This window comes from Cyphomyrmex costatus, unplaced genomic scaffold (assembly GCF_001594065.2).
Source record: "Cyphomyrmex costatus isolate MS0001 unplaced genomic scaffold, Ccosl1.0 scaffold18, whole genome shotgun sequence".
Taxonomy (NCBI): Eukaryota; Metazoa; Arthropoda; class Insecta; order Hymenoptera; family Formicidae; genus Cyphomyrmex; species Cyphomyrmex costatus.
The window spans coordinates 2,491,432-2,509,296 of record NW_017275824.1 but is presented as its reverse complement, the minus strand read 5'-3'; the positions used below and the strand labels follow the sequence as shown (position 1 = coordinate 2,509,296).

The 17,865-nt window shown below is 31.7% G+C and overlaps 2 protein-coding genes across 2 annotated transcripts; both read left to right on the top strand.

Moving 5' to 3' along the window:
- Positions 1-1,040: 1,040 nt before the first annotated feature.
- On the top strand, positions 1,041-3,208 carry LOC108772167 (transmembrane protein 147). Its single transcript, XM_018537656.1, has 4 exons — positions 1,041-1,185; positions 1,254-1,392; positions 2,618-2,839; positions 2,922-3,208. Exons 1-4 carry the CDS (start codon positions 1,109-1,111, stop codon positions 3,171-3,173), a joined length of 690 nt encoding a protein of 229 aa, XP_018393158.1. The 5' UTR covers positions 1,041-1,108; the 3' UTR covers positions 3,174-3,208.
- Positions 3,209-7,425: 4,217 nt separating this feature from the next.
- On the top strand, positions 7,426-15,768 carry LOC108772134 (6-phosphofructo-2-kinase/fructose-2,6-bisphosphatase). The gene is made up of 6 exons (XM_018537593.1): positions 7,426-8,599; positions 13,130-13,294; positions 13,444-13,604; positions 13,847-14,230; positions 14,735-15,004; positions 15,195-15,768. The coding sequence occupies exons 1-6, from the start codon at positions 8,395-8,397 to the stop codon at positions 15,621-15,623; spliced, it is 1,614 nt and encodes a 537-aa protein (XP_018393095.1). The 5' UTR covers positions 7,426-8,394; the 3' UTR covers positions 15,624-15,768.
- Positions 15,769-17,865: the final 2,097 nt, after the last annotated feature.

Below are 17,865 nucleotides of genomic sequence, written 5' to 3'. Positions count from 1 at the left end.
TTTTTTGACTCTTTTGTATTCAAATTTTTTAATTATTAGAACACATTCCTTAATTACTAAAAATATAATTTATTTTGACATAAATATTTGTTATAATAATGTAACATGTGATAAATCATACTAAACAATGTTTAATATGACGGGTAATCGCAAAATCAATAAAAAATATATATCCTTTCTGTATAACCTAACAGGTTCAATTATTTTTTTTTTTTTATTAGGAGATACTTGATGAAAATAAAAAGATAACGTTTTAATTTTTAATTTAAAAAATATGATTTATATTTCTTATTAAAAATTTTGCGTACATAGTTTAAAAAAAACGAGATTTTTATCAAACCATTCTCACAATGTATGGTTATAACGCGGAACCGGTCGTATGGTTAGGTTAGGTTAGGATTGAAGTTTCAAGCAGAGATATCCTTTATCCACAGAGCACTAATCACAAAAATGATCGAGCTTTATGAGTTCACCACAGTTTGCGACACAAAATTTTTTCTTTGTTATTCGAAATTTCGAACTTTATTATATTTTTTATCTTTTCTCCTTTTCTCTTTGATGCCTAATTATGTATCCTATTTCACTGTAACGTGCAACTAAAAAGAATTATAAAAAATACAAGAGTAATCACGTGCCGTAAAGTAATAGTAGTCAATAATAGGCAGTCTCTAATACGAGTCGCGAATGTCGCGATCCGAACCGATTCTAGTCAACTTTTGTATGCAAGGTAGTAGCAGAGAGAAACTGAGATTGTGTGTGTGTGTGTGTGTGTGTGTGTATGTGTGTGAACACTTGGCCTTTTTTATATACTGTTAGACAAGGAACAATCGAAGCTGATTATTTTATCTTTGTCTAATCACGTAATAGTATGGAAGAGAACCACAATAACGTGGACATTATCCTATGAGATTTGGTGCACAAATAAAAAGTCCAGTTGTCCACTCCTGTTACTCTCCGAGTCTCTGCCATTACAGACAACAGTGTCTCTACGTTTTTACGTCTCTAGTGTCTAGTCAAGTAGTAGTGTGTCATGATGTGTTTGTAGTTTCACATTGTAATTTATTCATTTCTTAAATAATATCACAAATTAATTAAATATCACTGAAAAATGACGCTATATCACTTCGGAAATTGTTTGGCATTGGTATATGTACCATACTATTTAACTTACAAATATTCTGGCTTGTAAGTACTTGTATTCTCGATTCTCTAACCTCTTTTTAAGGGATACATGTGAAAGAAAATCTTTTCAGATCGGAGTATGGTGCCTTCTGGAAATGCAATCAAGCCGGTGGTATTTACATATTCACACAACTCGTAAAAATGCTGGCACTTGCAACATTTTTTCCAACCGCTGACAATGTAGGAGATGACTGTTTTGATATCTTTGGAGTATGTGTTATTAGATATATTTTCTCTTTGCAATAATTATTAAAATTTAGGGCCGATTGTTCCATCTTTTTATAAATTTTATCTGTTAGGTAAATAGCAAGATTACCCAATCACATGCATGGATCGCCACATTTACCTAACAGGTAAAATTTACCCGAAGGTGGAACCCGAAGGTTGGCCCTTAATGTGTTTAAACTGACAAAGCAGTTAGCCTGTTCGTCGAACAATTAAGCATAATTCGTTTTTATCTGATGAACAAATTGACAGCAAATTTATCATCAAGTTAGCATCAAGTGTCATGTCACCATAATCAGGTAGCAAGTTTACAGTCTGATTTGATGATTCAGCTGAGGCAAATGTGTTTTGCATTGTTGGTATTGCATCATTTTCAAATTTTTTTTTAATTTCTGACAAAATCTATTGTGTATTTTTTTGCACATTTATGCCTTGATAATTTTACTTCTCTGTTGAATGTTGGAGACAGGTAGTCAAGTCCTTCGAAAAATAGGTCTCGCAAAATCTTGTTACAAATTTTATTGGTAAGAAGAATACAAATTTAATATAAAATATGATTTATCAGATGATGTCGACAAAATGTTAGCACATCTATGTAAAAAAATTTACTAACATAATTTGACAGCAAATTGGTAACAAAAACTGAGTAAAAGATCGATCATTTTTATTTAAATTGATCTTTCCTTACATGTACCCTGAGATAAATATATTTATAAAAAAAAACATCTTGAAGTTCTGTATAAGAAGACAAGTTGGCGAATTTTCTTGAGCAATTCCCTAGCTCTTTCAAAGTGTGATTTTTTGGGAGCAAACTTGGTTAATAAAATATGAGCTTATTGCTGACATATAGATTATGTTAACAGATTTTAAAATTTTTGTATACTATGTATGTCACCAAATTGCTGATATTATCGAATATAACAGAATTTGCATCAAATTTAGTGCCTATTTGTTGACAATATTTGTGTATATCAAGCATTTAACAAATTTTGTTTTCAACAGACCTGATTGACTGGGTACTTATAAATCTAATAAATCACAATCAATCACTCGGCAAGCAGGCTAATAGTTTTGTCCAGCTTCGAACATGGCCATTCTATCACATTTATTTTATATTGTCTAAAAGTATGTAGATATAACGATTCTAATTTATTCTTACTTTCTACTATAAATGTTTGCATCCTTTTTTAAATAAAAAAATATTTTTTAGGAATTTTTAAAGTCATCCATTGATCTGGCAGACTTGGTAGGAATTTTGTTAGTACTAAATAGTATACCTGGCAAAGGTCATGCCAAGGTATTAACTGCTGGTATAGGTTGGGCAGGAGCTGAAGTGCTGCTTACAAGATTCTTGTTGCTCTGGGTTGGAGCACGTGGTGCTGAGTTTGATTGGAAATACATTCAAAAGAGTCTTGAATCAAATATCAATTTGGTAAAAATTCGTAATCTTTATGCTTTATAATGAAAAATTGACAAATGCAAGAAAATTTAAGTTTATGATTTCTTCTTAACAGGTGCAGCACATAACAACCGCAACATTGGTTTGGTTGTGGTCTAGACATGATTTACGTCGTAGTTTAGTTCCTATAGTAGTTAGTATGCTTATACTTATAGTATACAGGCCACTCATACTAGACATTCTTTCATCCTTTTTATTAGCTGGTCCATGGTCAACACTTATTATTAAAGCGATCACTACCTTTTTCATCGGCGCAACAACGTTGCATATTTACGCAGGTCTTGCGCATTCAATTGGAATTTTCTAAATAATATATGTACATATATTTATTGTGACGTGCGGTTACATTAATCGCGTCTCCCATTCTTTAAGGGAGTATACCACCTTTTACACAGAAAAAATAGATTTTTCAGGAATTTTTTTCAGGCAGAAAGAATAGACAAAACTAAAAATGGGTTTAAGGGTTGGATTTATTGTAGTTTAAAGTTGAAGAACTAATTTTTTGAGCAAAAATATTAGACTCAATTCTCTGTAGATGATGCCAAAGGTGATCGTGCATAATGAGAACTCCTAATTGGCGTGCACGCTATAGGTTGAACGATTTAATCTAGAACAAAAAATAAAAAAAATATTCTCTAATGTTTTTTTAGGGAAATACGTAGTATTTTTGGAAAGAATTAATTTTTGAGTAATTTACGTTTAGTGGAATAAAAAGATCAAATTTTTCATTAAAAATTCGTGCACAAAACGGGTACCCAAAGAAATCTAAAACTTGTATCAAAAATCGGCTACGTACTTCCATAGAATGTTTAATTACGAATGTTTTAAGCTTTATTTCAAGTTAATCGGATGTAAATTGCGGGAGATACGCTGCACGCCAATTTGAAAAATACTCTTTCGAGAAAATCGTGTTTAAAGTTTTGCAAAAAGAAAACTTATAAATATTTAGAACTCACCTTTAATCGGCAATGCCTGGGTCATACAGTTGCCCTCCTAAATTAATCCTTTTTATCTGTCAGCTTTCGAGATGACTTGTCTGCGATTTTCCCGAGCTGCTTCGAGAGCGCTTAGGGGTGTTTACAGCGCTCTAAGATGTTTTGTACAAAATCGGCTATTTTACTCATAAACAGCTTTTCAGAACCCATTCTAACGAATGAAATTATATTCTTGACACTTTAAAGAATCGTTTAAGCAAATAAAAAAAATCGATTTTTTTTTCTCAAAGGTAGTATACCCTCTTAATGATACTATAATTGTACATTACATAATAAATACTGCTATTGTTGCATTTGTATTAACTTTTATCTTTATAATTTTATCTTCTTTATTTTACAATCTAAAAGCTTTTACAGCCTTACATCAAATGTTATATTCAGCAACAATCTTGCGAGTCATAACATGTAGTAGTGTATCCTATATACAAGAACAGAAATGATTTTTTTTTTAAATTGATATATTTCTTAAATAAGACATTTTTTTAAAAGGTTGAGGATACCAAAGAGAGAGAAAGATACATATAGATTTTTCTAAATGTAATAATATAACGAAAAATACTTTTGCATCAGTACAAATTACATGAATTCCTGATTTTCAATGATTTTAATTCAGAGTATATTGTATGAATATTTTTACTCAATTTTTTTAAATTAAAATATAAATAAATCTAAAATATAAAATTGATTATTTTTTAATCATAATTTTTATTAATAAAGCATTTATGTATAATCTTTTTCTTATATGATAGATCTATTATTTTGATTCATACTTTAGTTTCACGAATATTTTTTGAGAACAATGGTCGAATGCGATCTTTTATTTCAGCCTTTATTCTATAGAGACTCTGTTGTATTGTAGTTAATGGACATTAGTGACTGCAGGCCTGTATATATACATAAATATTCGCGGTGACAATCATTTTAAAATAGAGTTCGTCAATAACGAGCCTTGATAGTTTTGATCTGAAGTTAAGCCAAAGATAACAGGGACAACCTATTTCTCCCTCCAAATATACATTTTTTGATAACAAATTAAACGCTATTGATTAATTCTATGATAAATTTGTAACATTCCCCTATTTTCAATCTGGATATTACATATCTAATTTGTGTTTAAAATATAATACAATAAAAATTAAAGAAATTGTAGATGAAACATCTACTCGTAATATCATATATATGTATAGCTTGTTATATTTAAAATGTTCTGTATTGTGTACTAAATTATAAAGAAATTTGTTTGAAAAATAATTTATTTAATCTTGCTAATTCTTGAAAATGTATAAATTGTAAAAGCAGAGAGTATTTCCCCAGTTTATATACTGTGTTAATGTTTCATGTGTCTCAAAGAGAGTTACACACTGGAATTTCCATTCTGTCTACTCATTGAGAAATGTTTTCATACTTATGCTAGAAATATATATGAACTTTTCTTGTTTTAATAACGTATCTAAGTAGCTGATCCAATAAATCAATGATTCATAATAAAGCCATGTTTCCTTAAGTATATACATACATGTACATACATATGAATACACCAAGTACAATACATATTTTATTATTTTCTCAGATATATAATTTAAGAATCTGCTTAGGGACACTGTCTACAGAGTACAGACCTGACCTCCCACTTATTTCCCGGTACGTTGACAATGCTGGAATTCAAATTGACCATTGACTAATATATATTACGCACATTGTATCAATAAACTCTCGTGAGTTAAAGGTTAACGAGAATGTGAGGGATTGTATGTACAAATGAAAATGAGTTTTTATATAACGTCGCTTTATCTAGAATTTTATATTTCAACTAATACATAGAACATATATATATGTTAATTATTTTCATCACATAATTTCTTTTCTGTGAAAATAAAATATTCTTTCTTTGTTTTTTTTTAAATATGGTAAATTTTTTAGGATAATTTTTCTATGATTAAAAATTGTATTTTTATACATAAAACAATCAAATTTTATTTATTTTTACAATATGTGTTGATGAATAAAATCTGCCTTTATTAAGCATTTCGAAACAAGTTGCTACTTTGCAGTTTTATAAATTTGTTTTGTAAAGTTAATCATGTATGACCTCTATCACGTAAATGAGAAGCACTTATCACGTGTAGATACAAGTTTGATGTACTTTCCCCTTATCATCTCATAAACTACATATGTGACGTTTATTTACGTAGGTATAGAGAAAAATTTAATGCCACGGGCGTCATAATTTACAAAAATATTATTGTAAATAAGATATACTTAGGTATTCTTTATTTGTTAATTTCTAAAAGATTTAGATTAATTTTACGAAAAATATGTATTACCATAATTTCAGAAAATTTTATAATAAAAATTTATGTACAGAAAAACATAAATACTCGTAAAACATAATAAAAGTATGAAATTTAAGTACGAATATAATGTTGAATAGTTTTTATTAATTATTAAGCAAGCTTTACGAAACACGATTTATCTTATTTCCTTAATTATAATATTAAATTATTAATTAAATCGTTTATTATATTTTTAATTAAATTGTTTCATACGCTTTAACGTCTTGACATATTTATTTATAGCTAATTTGCAAACAATACTTATTTCAAAAAATTATTCTATATTTTATACAAAATTTTAATCATTATTTCATGAGAATATTTACAAAAAGCGATATTTTTACATGTGTATTTTTATATGTGTATACGCATGCACAGGTATATATTTCAGCGTTCTAATATTAATTTATAATACGTACGTAAAGGATTTTCTTGGTAAGAGCCATTTTCCTTCAGTTAATGGTTATTTTGACGCGTCACCGAAACAGGTTCCAAAGTTCAGTTTTGTCTATACGAACAAGTTGCTCCATATATTGGCGTACGTGATGTAACCCAGCGGGTCAGGACATTAGTGATCCGGCATCTCTTCATTTAACTCAATGACGCCGAATACACGCGCCATGGATGGTCGTTTGCCAAACGATTACGTGAAAATAGGAAAAACAACCGTGGACTTTGGACGTATGATTCGCCAAGAAAAATCCGAGCTGGTTTCATCAAGCGTGCGTAATGTATGCAGTTTTTATGCTAATCAAATATGTATTAGAGCATCGTTAATAGCATAAGTTGTCGAGTTTGCGGTAGCAAGGAATTGAATAAAAATTTCGTTTAAAAAATACTTAAGTAAATCATTTCTGTTAACGAAAGTTTATGTTATATACAATATATAGTAGACCATTAATGAGATATAGTTGTAGGAATACTCGCAGTAATAAAAGGTCAACGAAAGAGAGTAACTTCACAGATGGAAGATAAGACATTTTTTTAAATACTTTATGATGACCTTGCGAGAAGTTCACATTAGTGAATTTTCATTGTTTGTAATTTTTACGATGAATATCCGATTCGAGGAAAGCCACATGTTCGCGCGCAAGTTTGTGCGACATTGTGGTTAGAGGGGCTAGCTGTCTCTCCATTGGCTCGTACAACGGTGTTGTTCACTCGTGGGTTCTGGTCGATGCTGCTTAAAGCCGCGGTGGAACCAGACCTACTAGTCGTCGGAGAGCCGAGAAGTACGCATCTATCGACCGGTCGCATCAGCAGAGAACGGAGTCTATTCTCGTCCGTCGACGAATTTACACTTGCATCACCTCCGTGATAGAACGTGTTATAGTTGAAAGAAGAAGCCGAAGCTGAAGAATTCGAGGAGTCTACTAAAAGTCTTGGAAAAATCATCAGTTAAAATTTCTAGAACTGGTTGGTTATAAACGCCTACGTCGATAGCACGTCGATAGCATATCGATCGGAGTTTCGCCGAAGAGGAGTGTGTATAGGAACGGGAGGAAAAGAAATCACGATAGTAAAGGAATATAAGAGTGATCGCAACAGTCGACGTAAAGCCTAGAATCTTGGAGCGGAAAAGCGGTCGGTGAGATTGGAGCTAGGCGCCGCTATTACTATGTAAATTTACAACGGGTGTATTTGTTTGCGCGCGCGCACTGTCGCCAACGAGCAACGACATTAGCAGCAACGGCAACATTATCGTTAATAGCAGCGAGTGAAACGGGCACAGGCGAAAGGGAATCGCTCAGCACGCTGCGAGCTAGACATCTGGCCTTTTCTCTGACAGATCCCAAGGAAGCCCGCAAACTGGCTCCGGAAGTGAGGATAAAGCAAATTGGAATGAGGGAGGATTTGCTATCTATAATACGGCACACGAGCAGCGATCACTTCTCGGAAGAGCTTTAGCCGGGGGGAGCTTAACCAGGAAGTAGAGACGCGAGAAGCGGCATATCCAGCCAGGTTGAAGCGACAATTCGCAAGATAGAGTATTCGCGCGATAGAGTAGAAGCTGCTCTCGCTCGTTGGCGGTTTTTTTTTTTATTTTGGAGCGACTAGCTCCAACGTCGGGTTTCCTTTTGCTCCGAGCACCCCCGCTGTTAATCCACAATAATTCCGTCGTCATCAAAAGGGAGAGAGAAGGAAAGGGAAAGCCGAATCCCCGGAAAGACCGGTTGCTCTCCCTACGGGTCTCTCGGTTATGCCCTGGGTCGCCGCATGTTTTGATCTGTTAGCGACTCCGTTACTGGGTTATTGCCTCGCTGTTAGAAAACTGGCCCTGCAAGCCGGCCTTCTGCAGGAGAAAAACAACGATCTCGCCGTGAGGCAGACGTCTAACACGGGGACACCCTTGAACGCTGACACCACAACCATCATGGCCCCTAATGCGGAAGAACAGCGTCAAGGTAAAGTTTCGCGTGGGGTGAGTTGCTTCATGATGACCAGAGGGCTTTAAGGGGTTGTAAGACGTCTGCTTACGTAATACACATACATATATATCGTCTTCTTTTACGTCACTACTTTTAAATATTTGATTTCATGTTGAGAAAATAAAGGTGCTTATCTATTGTATACAATTAACATAACTGAGTTGTCAAAGTGCTTTGCACAGCGGATACATATAGTAAGATATGTAATTCGAACATACATCAGGTTCTTGGTTGCATGCGGTAGTATCTAGTTATGTAATCTTCGAAAGAAACGAAAATAATCTTAAATAAACCCGTAGCAAAAGTCACAGTCTTAATAATGTTGTCCTATTACTATATATCATATAATTTATCTTAAATTTATATTGTATACTGTATTATATGTCCAAATCTATCAAAGTATTTAAAGAAATTAAAGAATAAGTGTATTCTCCGAATTATCAATCAGACAATTTGTCTGTCTATTTTGTAATTGTCCTGTAAAAAAATGCTAGCATAATTTCCTCGATAAATTATCTGTGATATTATTGTGCAGTGTAATTAATACAATTATTTTAATAGCTTGATAATAACAGAGGTTTACATATCAACTAGTTTTTATTAGAACTTATGCATGTGCATTTGTTTGCTTATTGTTACAATCAACATTGGCTGATTCATTTTAATAGCATTTTAAACAAACATTGGCCGCATGAGGTAGAACAAGAGAAACTTGAAATTTATACGTTTTCATTTCGTTTCCATTTTATAAAACATGAACACGCATACAACATATCATATAGATAATATATTCTCTATAGACCACCTGTGAATTTTTCTTACATTGTATTAGAAGCCGGTTTAATGAAATTCAGAGGAAATGAAAAGTGAAAGGAAAACAACAACTCGCATATTGAGGTCGCCGTCTTCGCTATCGCAATACCCGTCCTGTTCATCTTACATTTACGCTTCTTCATTCGTTATTTTCAGCGTAAAATTAATAGCAGTAAATATTTCGTGTCATTAAGATGTGCAAAATATGTATAAGTTTATATTATATTGTCATTATATTTCCTGTGCACGAAAGAAGGTGGCTGGCTAAAATTATAAAGGATATAAATAAATGTATAAATACGATCCATTTAATCGTCATCATTTTCATTACCTTATGCACAACGGGACAAATCATCGACACGTGAACGGACAATTAATATTTCGGTGTTTACGCACAAGTTCAGATTTTCTCTTTATCAAATTTGTTAATGCAAACTGAAGTACGCACAAGCATTGTACTATCAATGTGTATTTCATTTTTATTACAACATCCGCACTTTTATTTGCGACACTGTTCTCGTATTACAAACGTCATTGTTATACGCAATAATGAATTTTTACAGTTCCGTCATGGAACATAATTCTGTGAAATAATCGATATAAAGTATTATGGAAGATAAAATTGAGTATAAAATTGAAATATATTACGAAAGATTTTTTTAATGAAAAAATTGTATGCAATGGCAATTCTTACTTGTTATCACATTCTGCTCTATGACGTTCAATTTTTATATGTGCAGTCTTACTTTTAGTTGAATTATTATCAATTATTATCCATTTTAAATAAAAAAATGAACATGAAAATATATGTAATACAAAAAATATAAAATTTATAGAAAATTTGTTTAATAAGAACCATGAGTACTTTGATCATGTAAAATATCGTATATACATTAATTAAAATGCGTACGTAAATCGAAATACACCATGTTTTTGTAAAGTAAATAAAATATTAAAACTTATATATAATAAATAATATATCTTTACATATTGAATTGGGTAGAAAAGACATACCGTCGAGAGACTTTTTTCCTTCTAAAAGCTAAATATTATGTGTCTGTAAATATCATCTGTTGAGACGATAAATACCTATCTACACTGTGTGAAACGTGTCTTCAATTTATCACTTTGGCATTGAGAATTATCATCACGTCAAGAAACATATTCGTCTCTTATCTATCCTAAGTTATATATGTACAAGAAATTTCAGAACTGTTACTATTCTTGCAATTAAAAAGTTTTTAGTAAATATAAGAGAAACAATATAATTATAAGTAGATATATAGAAAACTAAACATCGTAATTTTATAATGAATAATATTAATTCTCATAAAAAACATACTAAAGAATCAAATTTCTACTAAAATAATGTAAGTGTATATTTGAAATTGATTTGATAAGATTTTTATTGGTAAAGTTATTTCTAATTTTTCATATTTAATTTAATAATGTTTTTTAAATATTAAATATTATAAGAGAGAGGGAGAGAGAGAGAAAAAATTTCTGAAATTGTAACAAAAAAATGATTGTTACATTGATTAAAAAATGTATTAAACTTTTTAACACATACATCCATATGAGAATAACAAATTATCTCAAACGCTATGCATATAATAATTTAATGTATACATTTTTGTACTGTTGATAGCGCTGATTAGATAATATAAATCTCAATACACGAAATAGTTATTATGTACATGTATTATCAATTTGAATTTAGATATGGGCTAGAAAGATAAGCTTATCATGTAATGCTTTAAGCTGAGTAGATACAAGTGTTTCATATTTTTTGAATTTTTTCTTAAGCTATCACTATTTCCGTTTTTTTGGCTTGAATTTCAATAATAATTTTAATAATTATTATTTAATAAAGGTAACAAGTTAGTGTATTAATTACACGTTTATATAGTTTAATTAATATAATTATGCATTCAAAATACTAATTCAAAAAATACACGATAGTGGTAATATAGTACATACATTATGTCTATAAAATTTAAAGTCAGAAAAATTATATTGCTCTTGCTAAGAATAATTAGAAATTTATTGCATTTAAAAGGTAAATTATCGTTGGCTTCAGTAACGCGTGGAGAAGCCGAAACAAAGCCAGTGCACACGTTTTACAAATCTAAATATAAAACCCATTCCTAGTGAGGCACGAGGCATCATATACATAGATTTCATTGCCCGTTCGTTCGACGTCATAGTATACATCTTTATGCTAAGTTTCTTTAAAATAATCAAATTTCGATCATTTGATCAAATATTGCTTCAATCAGTCGCTTTTGTCAATTTTTAATTTTTATACTTCTGAAAAATATAGGCTAGATAATTTATACGCGCTTTATACATAAAATTGTTATTCACTGATAATTTTAAAATTGCTATAAAATTGATTAAATAGCAAAAATATGATATGAACGAAATGTTACGAGATTATAAGAGAGAATGTATATTTAAAAAAATATATTTAATTATAAAATATTATTTAAAAATTATAAAAATATTCGTTTTCCATATATGTGTGCACATTTTAATTGAAACAATACACATATATTTTCTATAAAAATTGCTTATTGTTTAGATATGTAATAAATTTTTATATGTCATCATACATTAAACATTTGAATTGAGTATTTTTGTTGTGCGTTTTCTAACTTCTTACTCGTTGTAATTACCATACTGATAAAAAAATTGATTGCCCCGTTTTTGTATTTATAAATACTTTATCAATTTATAATTCCGAATTATTAAATCATTTTTTTTTTTATAAACGCGTATAGCATTTATCAATGCAGTGAAGTAGTTTACCATAGTGCGAAATTGTTTATCTGCACGTATCTAACAATATGTATATTTCATTACACACGCGTGCTCATAAAGTTCTTCGTACAAATTAGATGTTTTTTGCAGATATATATATAATGCATCATAAAAATTCAGGTTAATACATAATGCATAATATTCTACGTAGCAGTTCGAATGTATTTGCGTAATTTCTGTGCAGTTTATCCATTTCTGTAGCTGACATGAACATTTTACGACCACTGTTATTTTCAAAGAAGCGCTTTTAGTATTACGTTACTGTCTCTCTCAGTCCAAAGTCATGTTATACTGTATATACCATTCTCATGTTACTACTGCTTGCGTCTGTACAAAGCACCACGCGTGTCTAGATATATTGCCAAAATATTCACACTATAACAAAATGCTTCGTTCAAAGAAACTCTGACTAATAACATTATATTTAGTTATTATCCTGTAATTCTCAAAAATTTTATTGACGACATTTCAAGACAAACATTGTAGATGGGAAAACACATTTTATAAATACATGTCATATTATTTCCGGATAAATTTTTTGAGAAAAATTAATTGAAAACAAAATGTGACGTTTTTATGCTTTATACGATTATAATACATAATATTATAATATTGTTAGATAAGCACTGAGATATATATTTTAATATACTTAATTAAATTTTATCCTTACCGTTATAAATTATAAATACATAATAAATCGAAATAAATTTTTATATTCGTATATACATATGAGAGAAATATGTTTGAAAATTTACATCATAGTTGCCATAAGAGATAATTTTCAATTATTGTATTAAATTCGAGATAGCATATGCATAAAGTGCCTAAGTGCAAATAGAGTTTTAAATGCCTTATTATCTTCATTCTTAGACTCTGGCAAAGAGAAGGCCGCAGCAAGAATCTCAGGTCTATCAAAGTCATCGCACAAATTCGCGGGAGTTGTCATAGCTACTTGCGGTCTACCGGCTCGTGGAAAAAGCCAGATTGGACAGAGCCTTGCTCGAAGACTCATTTGGAATGGCGTAGCTACAAAAGGTAAGTATATGTTTAATGGCTTAAAATGAATATTTATTAAATCCGTTCAATCCATAAAGATTTATTATAAAATCGTTACTTCATTCTCAATTAAACGTACAAAGGATTAAATCAGGAAGAATTACAATATTCCATAAATTTTATTCCAGTGTTTCGTGTGAGTGATTACCGAAGGAAGCGATTCGAACCTCATATATCTCAAGAACTCTTTCGGTTAGATAATGCGGCGAAAAACGCGTTAATAGCTCTTGCTCAGAGAGATACTATGCAGGATTGCGCAGCATGGCTCGCATCTGGAAATACTGTAGCAGTAAGTACTAAAACGTTAAAAGTTTCTTCGTGAGATTGCGATTGTAAGGAGAAAATATCTTGAATGTAATTTTCTCTGTTATGACAGAGAGTACCTATAATACTGATCTATCTGTATCCTACTCGAGAGCATTTCTCTGATTACTTTTCTGTATCTATAATGACAATTGATTAGACGAACCGTCACTGGGTGGCTTCACTTACAATAACGCACAGCTATATTTTCCTTCTCCTTGTTTTAAGATCTTGGACGCTATGCTCATCACGCGTACGCAACGCACGGAGGTCTATGATTACTTCTCCGGTCAACTTGGTTATCGCGTTCTCTTTATCGAATGCGTCTGCGATGATCCGGAAGTCTTGGAGTACAACCAACAGGAGATCATAAGACATTGCGCCGACTATACAGGGGTAGACACCGCTTTGGCCGCGGAAGATCTGCGCTCAAAAATCGCTTTTTACACTGGAATATACGAACCTATGAACGATAAAACTTACCCCAGGATCAAAATCAATACTTCTACCATGGATATCGAGACCTGCAAAGTATCCGGTCACATTGAAACCAGCGTGCTTGGCTACCTTGGAGATATCAGCCTCAAACCTCACACTCTTTACTTCTCGAGGGTAAACAGTTCAAATTTTTTTATTCTTTATGATAAATATTTTTATACATTGTAATAAATGGCCAAAGAATAATTATGTAATACTTTTGAGGCTTCTTTAGATATTTCCTTCAAAAAAGCTACGCAGTTTGTGGTTTTCTTCGTGTTTTTTTTAATATCGCTGAGCCTATCTTTTAGCACCGAGACACTACCGTGTCTCCTGACATTGTTAAATGTCAACGTTTCGTCACAACATTGCAGTTTATTTCATTACGACGAGAAGCAACCTGATACTCTTAGTTCATTGCTTCTCGTCCTGATAAAGTTACATGTCACGTCGACGATTAATAACGAATCAAAACAAAGAGGTAATTCTCAAATCGCGTAGTTTCTTGAATTAATTATATATTCCATATATTTATGCATAATTATGTATTTTATCGCTACTGCTCGTAAAAACTTCGTTTTTTATTTTACTTTGCATTTTAGGATCTTTCAGTTTACATTTGTGTATTATATATTGTAGCATGGCGAAAGCGAGTACAACGTAGTTGGTAAAATCGGTGGCGATGCGGTATTAAGCACGAGAGGTGAGCGTTATGCTCAAGCCTTATCAAACAAGTTCAACGCCATGCGCGTTCCCGATCTTCGGATTCTCACCAGTCGCCTCCGTAGAACGATCGCAACGGTGCGTGGCATCGAAGCCCCTCGAGAACACATAGCCGCTTTAAATGAACTTCACGCGGGAGTGTGCGAGGGTCTCTCTTACGAAGAGATGCAGGAGCAATATCCGCAGGTAATTGTTATTTTTAAGTAAACTCAAGCAGAACATCGATTTTCAGCTAAAAATATTCGAATTTCGAGTCATACGTGATTCAATTTGGAATGAAGTTCAAGCAATCAATTTTTTATTGAAAATAATCTCTAATCATGCGAGATATAACTGTAACAACGCTATATCAAGTCTATTTATAATTTTACGGTAGGAGTTTGCTTGGCGCGATCAAGATAAGCTGCGTTATCGCTATCCGTGGGGCGAGAGTTACATCGACGCGATGCTACGTGTCGAGCCGGTGATTGCCGAGTTGCAGTGTTCTGACAATGTTCTCGTGGTGTCACATCAAGCGATATTGCGCTGCATCATCGGATTTTTCCTTGATAAGAAGCCCGAAGAGCTGCCCTACATGGAGGTGCCGCTACACACAATAATCCGCATTTCCAGCCAGGGTTACAATTACAAGCTCGAGTTTTTCAAGTTGCCGATCGAGTGTGTAAACACGACTCGCGTCAAGCCGCAGAACTGCAGCGGTGATCGTACTGCTGCGGATGCTCTAATAACCGTTCCCGCGCACTTCGATAAACCGGATCCTTGGAGAAATCCCGGAAACGGGCCCACTCTCGTGCAACAGCACTAAGAGAAAACAGCACTAAAGACGTTCGTTTTAAAAGTGACGTAAATCAAATTTTGAAATACAAGTTTGATTCTTTAAAGAAGTAATCAATCGATATATGACTTTGCATACGATATCAGAAAATTTTACAGTAAAAAGAAATGAGATAAACAAGATAAAATATTATTAATTTGTGTATAAATTATAATATATTTTTCTATTAAGGATTCATAAGATTTTCAAAAGTTGACTTATGTCACCATTGAAACAAGGTGTTCTTCGCTTACACCAAGAATTAGCTCTATATTCATGGCACTATAAAACATTATTTACTTGTTTGTGTAATTTTGGGATTTATTATTATTACAAAGGGAAATTAGAGATCACTGTTATTAATATTCTTATAATGGCAGCTAAATGAAAAGTATCTTACGAAGGCATGACGCGTCTTAATTTACTTACATTCGACGGAATAGATGTAATATAAGATGCAAAAACAAGAAAAACATCTGATTTCAAGTGTTTTTTTATGTAATAGAGAAACGCACAAACTTTGGAGTATAAGGATATCTTAGTTGGCAATATTTGGTGTATGTCCGGACTTTGAAGATAGAGGTCTATAGATATTCCGATAGAATACCGATGATATATACCTTTTTAATAGTTAGCAATTGGAAGCCCATGACTCGAGCCCTCTACGCATCGCGGGATTCATAGTTTTGTCGATAGTTTATAGCGTTGTTCAATTCATAGTAGCGTATGTTATAGATTGAAATATATTACTTGTCGTGCTAAGTATACGCACAGATTTGTACATAGAACGGATGGGGATTTGATGTTGAAAATTGTTTGTGATAGAGAAATAGTAGCGCTTAGAAACTGTCACTATAGTTGACGCTGCGCGTATATATCGTACCGTTTCTTTTCGTATCTCAGCATTTTAAAATTTTTTTTCCCTCGAAATGTATATGTTGCGAAACTTTTATTCCGTACTGTGATCGTTTTGATCAGATTTATGATCTCTTTTATTATCACATTTTATCGCTTGAGTGCCCCATCGAATTTACGATTGTGTTAAAAAATATAAAAAAATAACGGAATATGTTCAGATATATGCGAGTTGAAAAATGTAATTATTGATTTTAAGAGATTATGCCTTAATTATCTGGCCTTTCATACGATACGATCAAAATAGTAAAAAAACTCTTATCTGGGTACTCTAAGACATTATATTTTTATAAAAGATAGATATTAGATGTAATTACAGGAGTTATTTCCTTTATAACGATTAATTTATATTTTGACCAGCAATGCAATATGTTTATAATTATTTGTGATTTGTAATAATCTATAAGTTCAAATTATTAATCTATATATCATTTTAAATATAAATAAGTTATAGAGAAACTCTTTGCAACGAAATGGATGATCGAAAACAAATCGTAACATTAAAATGACTTATCACTGTTATCAGAGGAGACAGAAATTTTACTAGTTTATTAGTGATTGAAGTCGTTATAAATTATGATTATTTGCAATAAAAAAAAGAGTTTATTTCGAGTAATTTTCTGCGAAATAAAAATTGTAATTATTGTGATTATTGTATACAATGGTTTAAACGTACAATTGATAGATAATTTTATCTTTACTATTGAACTTTTTTATTGGAACAAATTTTTCTGTTACTTATATTAATAAATTTTATTTAAATTTAGTATATCACACACACACACACACACACACACACGCACACAACACACACACACACACACATTTTAGGGACTTATCAAAATATGTATTCTTAGCATATATAAATGTAAAATGTAAATGCAAGACGCAGACATGTAATGATATATGCATTTTGGATGATTTAAATCAACGGTTGTGTTAAATTCATGAAGTAGAAAAGTCTGCATGAGTTTGCTATGATTTTTATATAAAACGTTATTCGGTTAAACAAGGAAAACTTTGCGGAATAATATGTATACACAAATTAATCTTTATTCTTACACATCGTTGATTCATTGATACTTTACTGTATTTTGCTAAAATAGTTTATTGCATAAACACGCATAATATTTATTTAGACATGAACGCGAAGTTTTTTCAGATTTAACGCAATAACTAGGCTATAAATCTGATATTCGCACTTTCGATAATTAGTTTACTTGTTTAATAATATACTTGCTTTAGGGAAAATAATTACGTGTGCTATGCATGTCTTCCTTTTGAATAAAAAGTCGATCTTCCGATGTTTCGACTAAGG

Excerpts from the sequence above, each read along its gene's own strand:
- LOC108772167 (XM_018537656.1), top strand. The coding sequence starts at position 1,109 with ATGACGCTATATCACTTCGGAAATTGTTTGGCATTGGTATATGTACCA. Across the intron at positions 1,186-1,253 it reads ACTTACAAATATTCTGGCTT|ATCGGAGTATGGTGCCTTCT; the intron begins GTAAGTACTTGT and ends AAATCTTTTCAG. Across the intron at positions 2,840-2,921 it reads TTGAATCAAATATCAATTTG|GTGCAGCACATAACAACCGC; the intron begins GTAAAAATTCGT and ends TCTTCTTAACAG.
- LOC108772134 (XM_018537593.1), top strand. The coding sequence starts at position 8,395 with ATGCCCTGGGTCGCCGCATGTTTTGATCTGTTAGCGACTCCGTTACTG. Across the intron at positions 8,600-13,129 it reads TGCGGAAGAACAGCGTCAAG|ACTCTGGCAAAGAGAAGGCC; the intron begins GTAAAGTTTCGC and ends CTTCATTCTTAG. Across the intron at positions 15,005-15,194 it reads TGCAGGAGCAATATCCGCAG|GAGTTTGCTTGGCGCGATCA; the intron begins GTAATTGTTATT and ends ATTTTACGGTAG.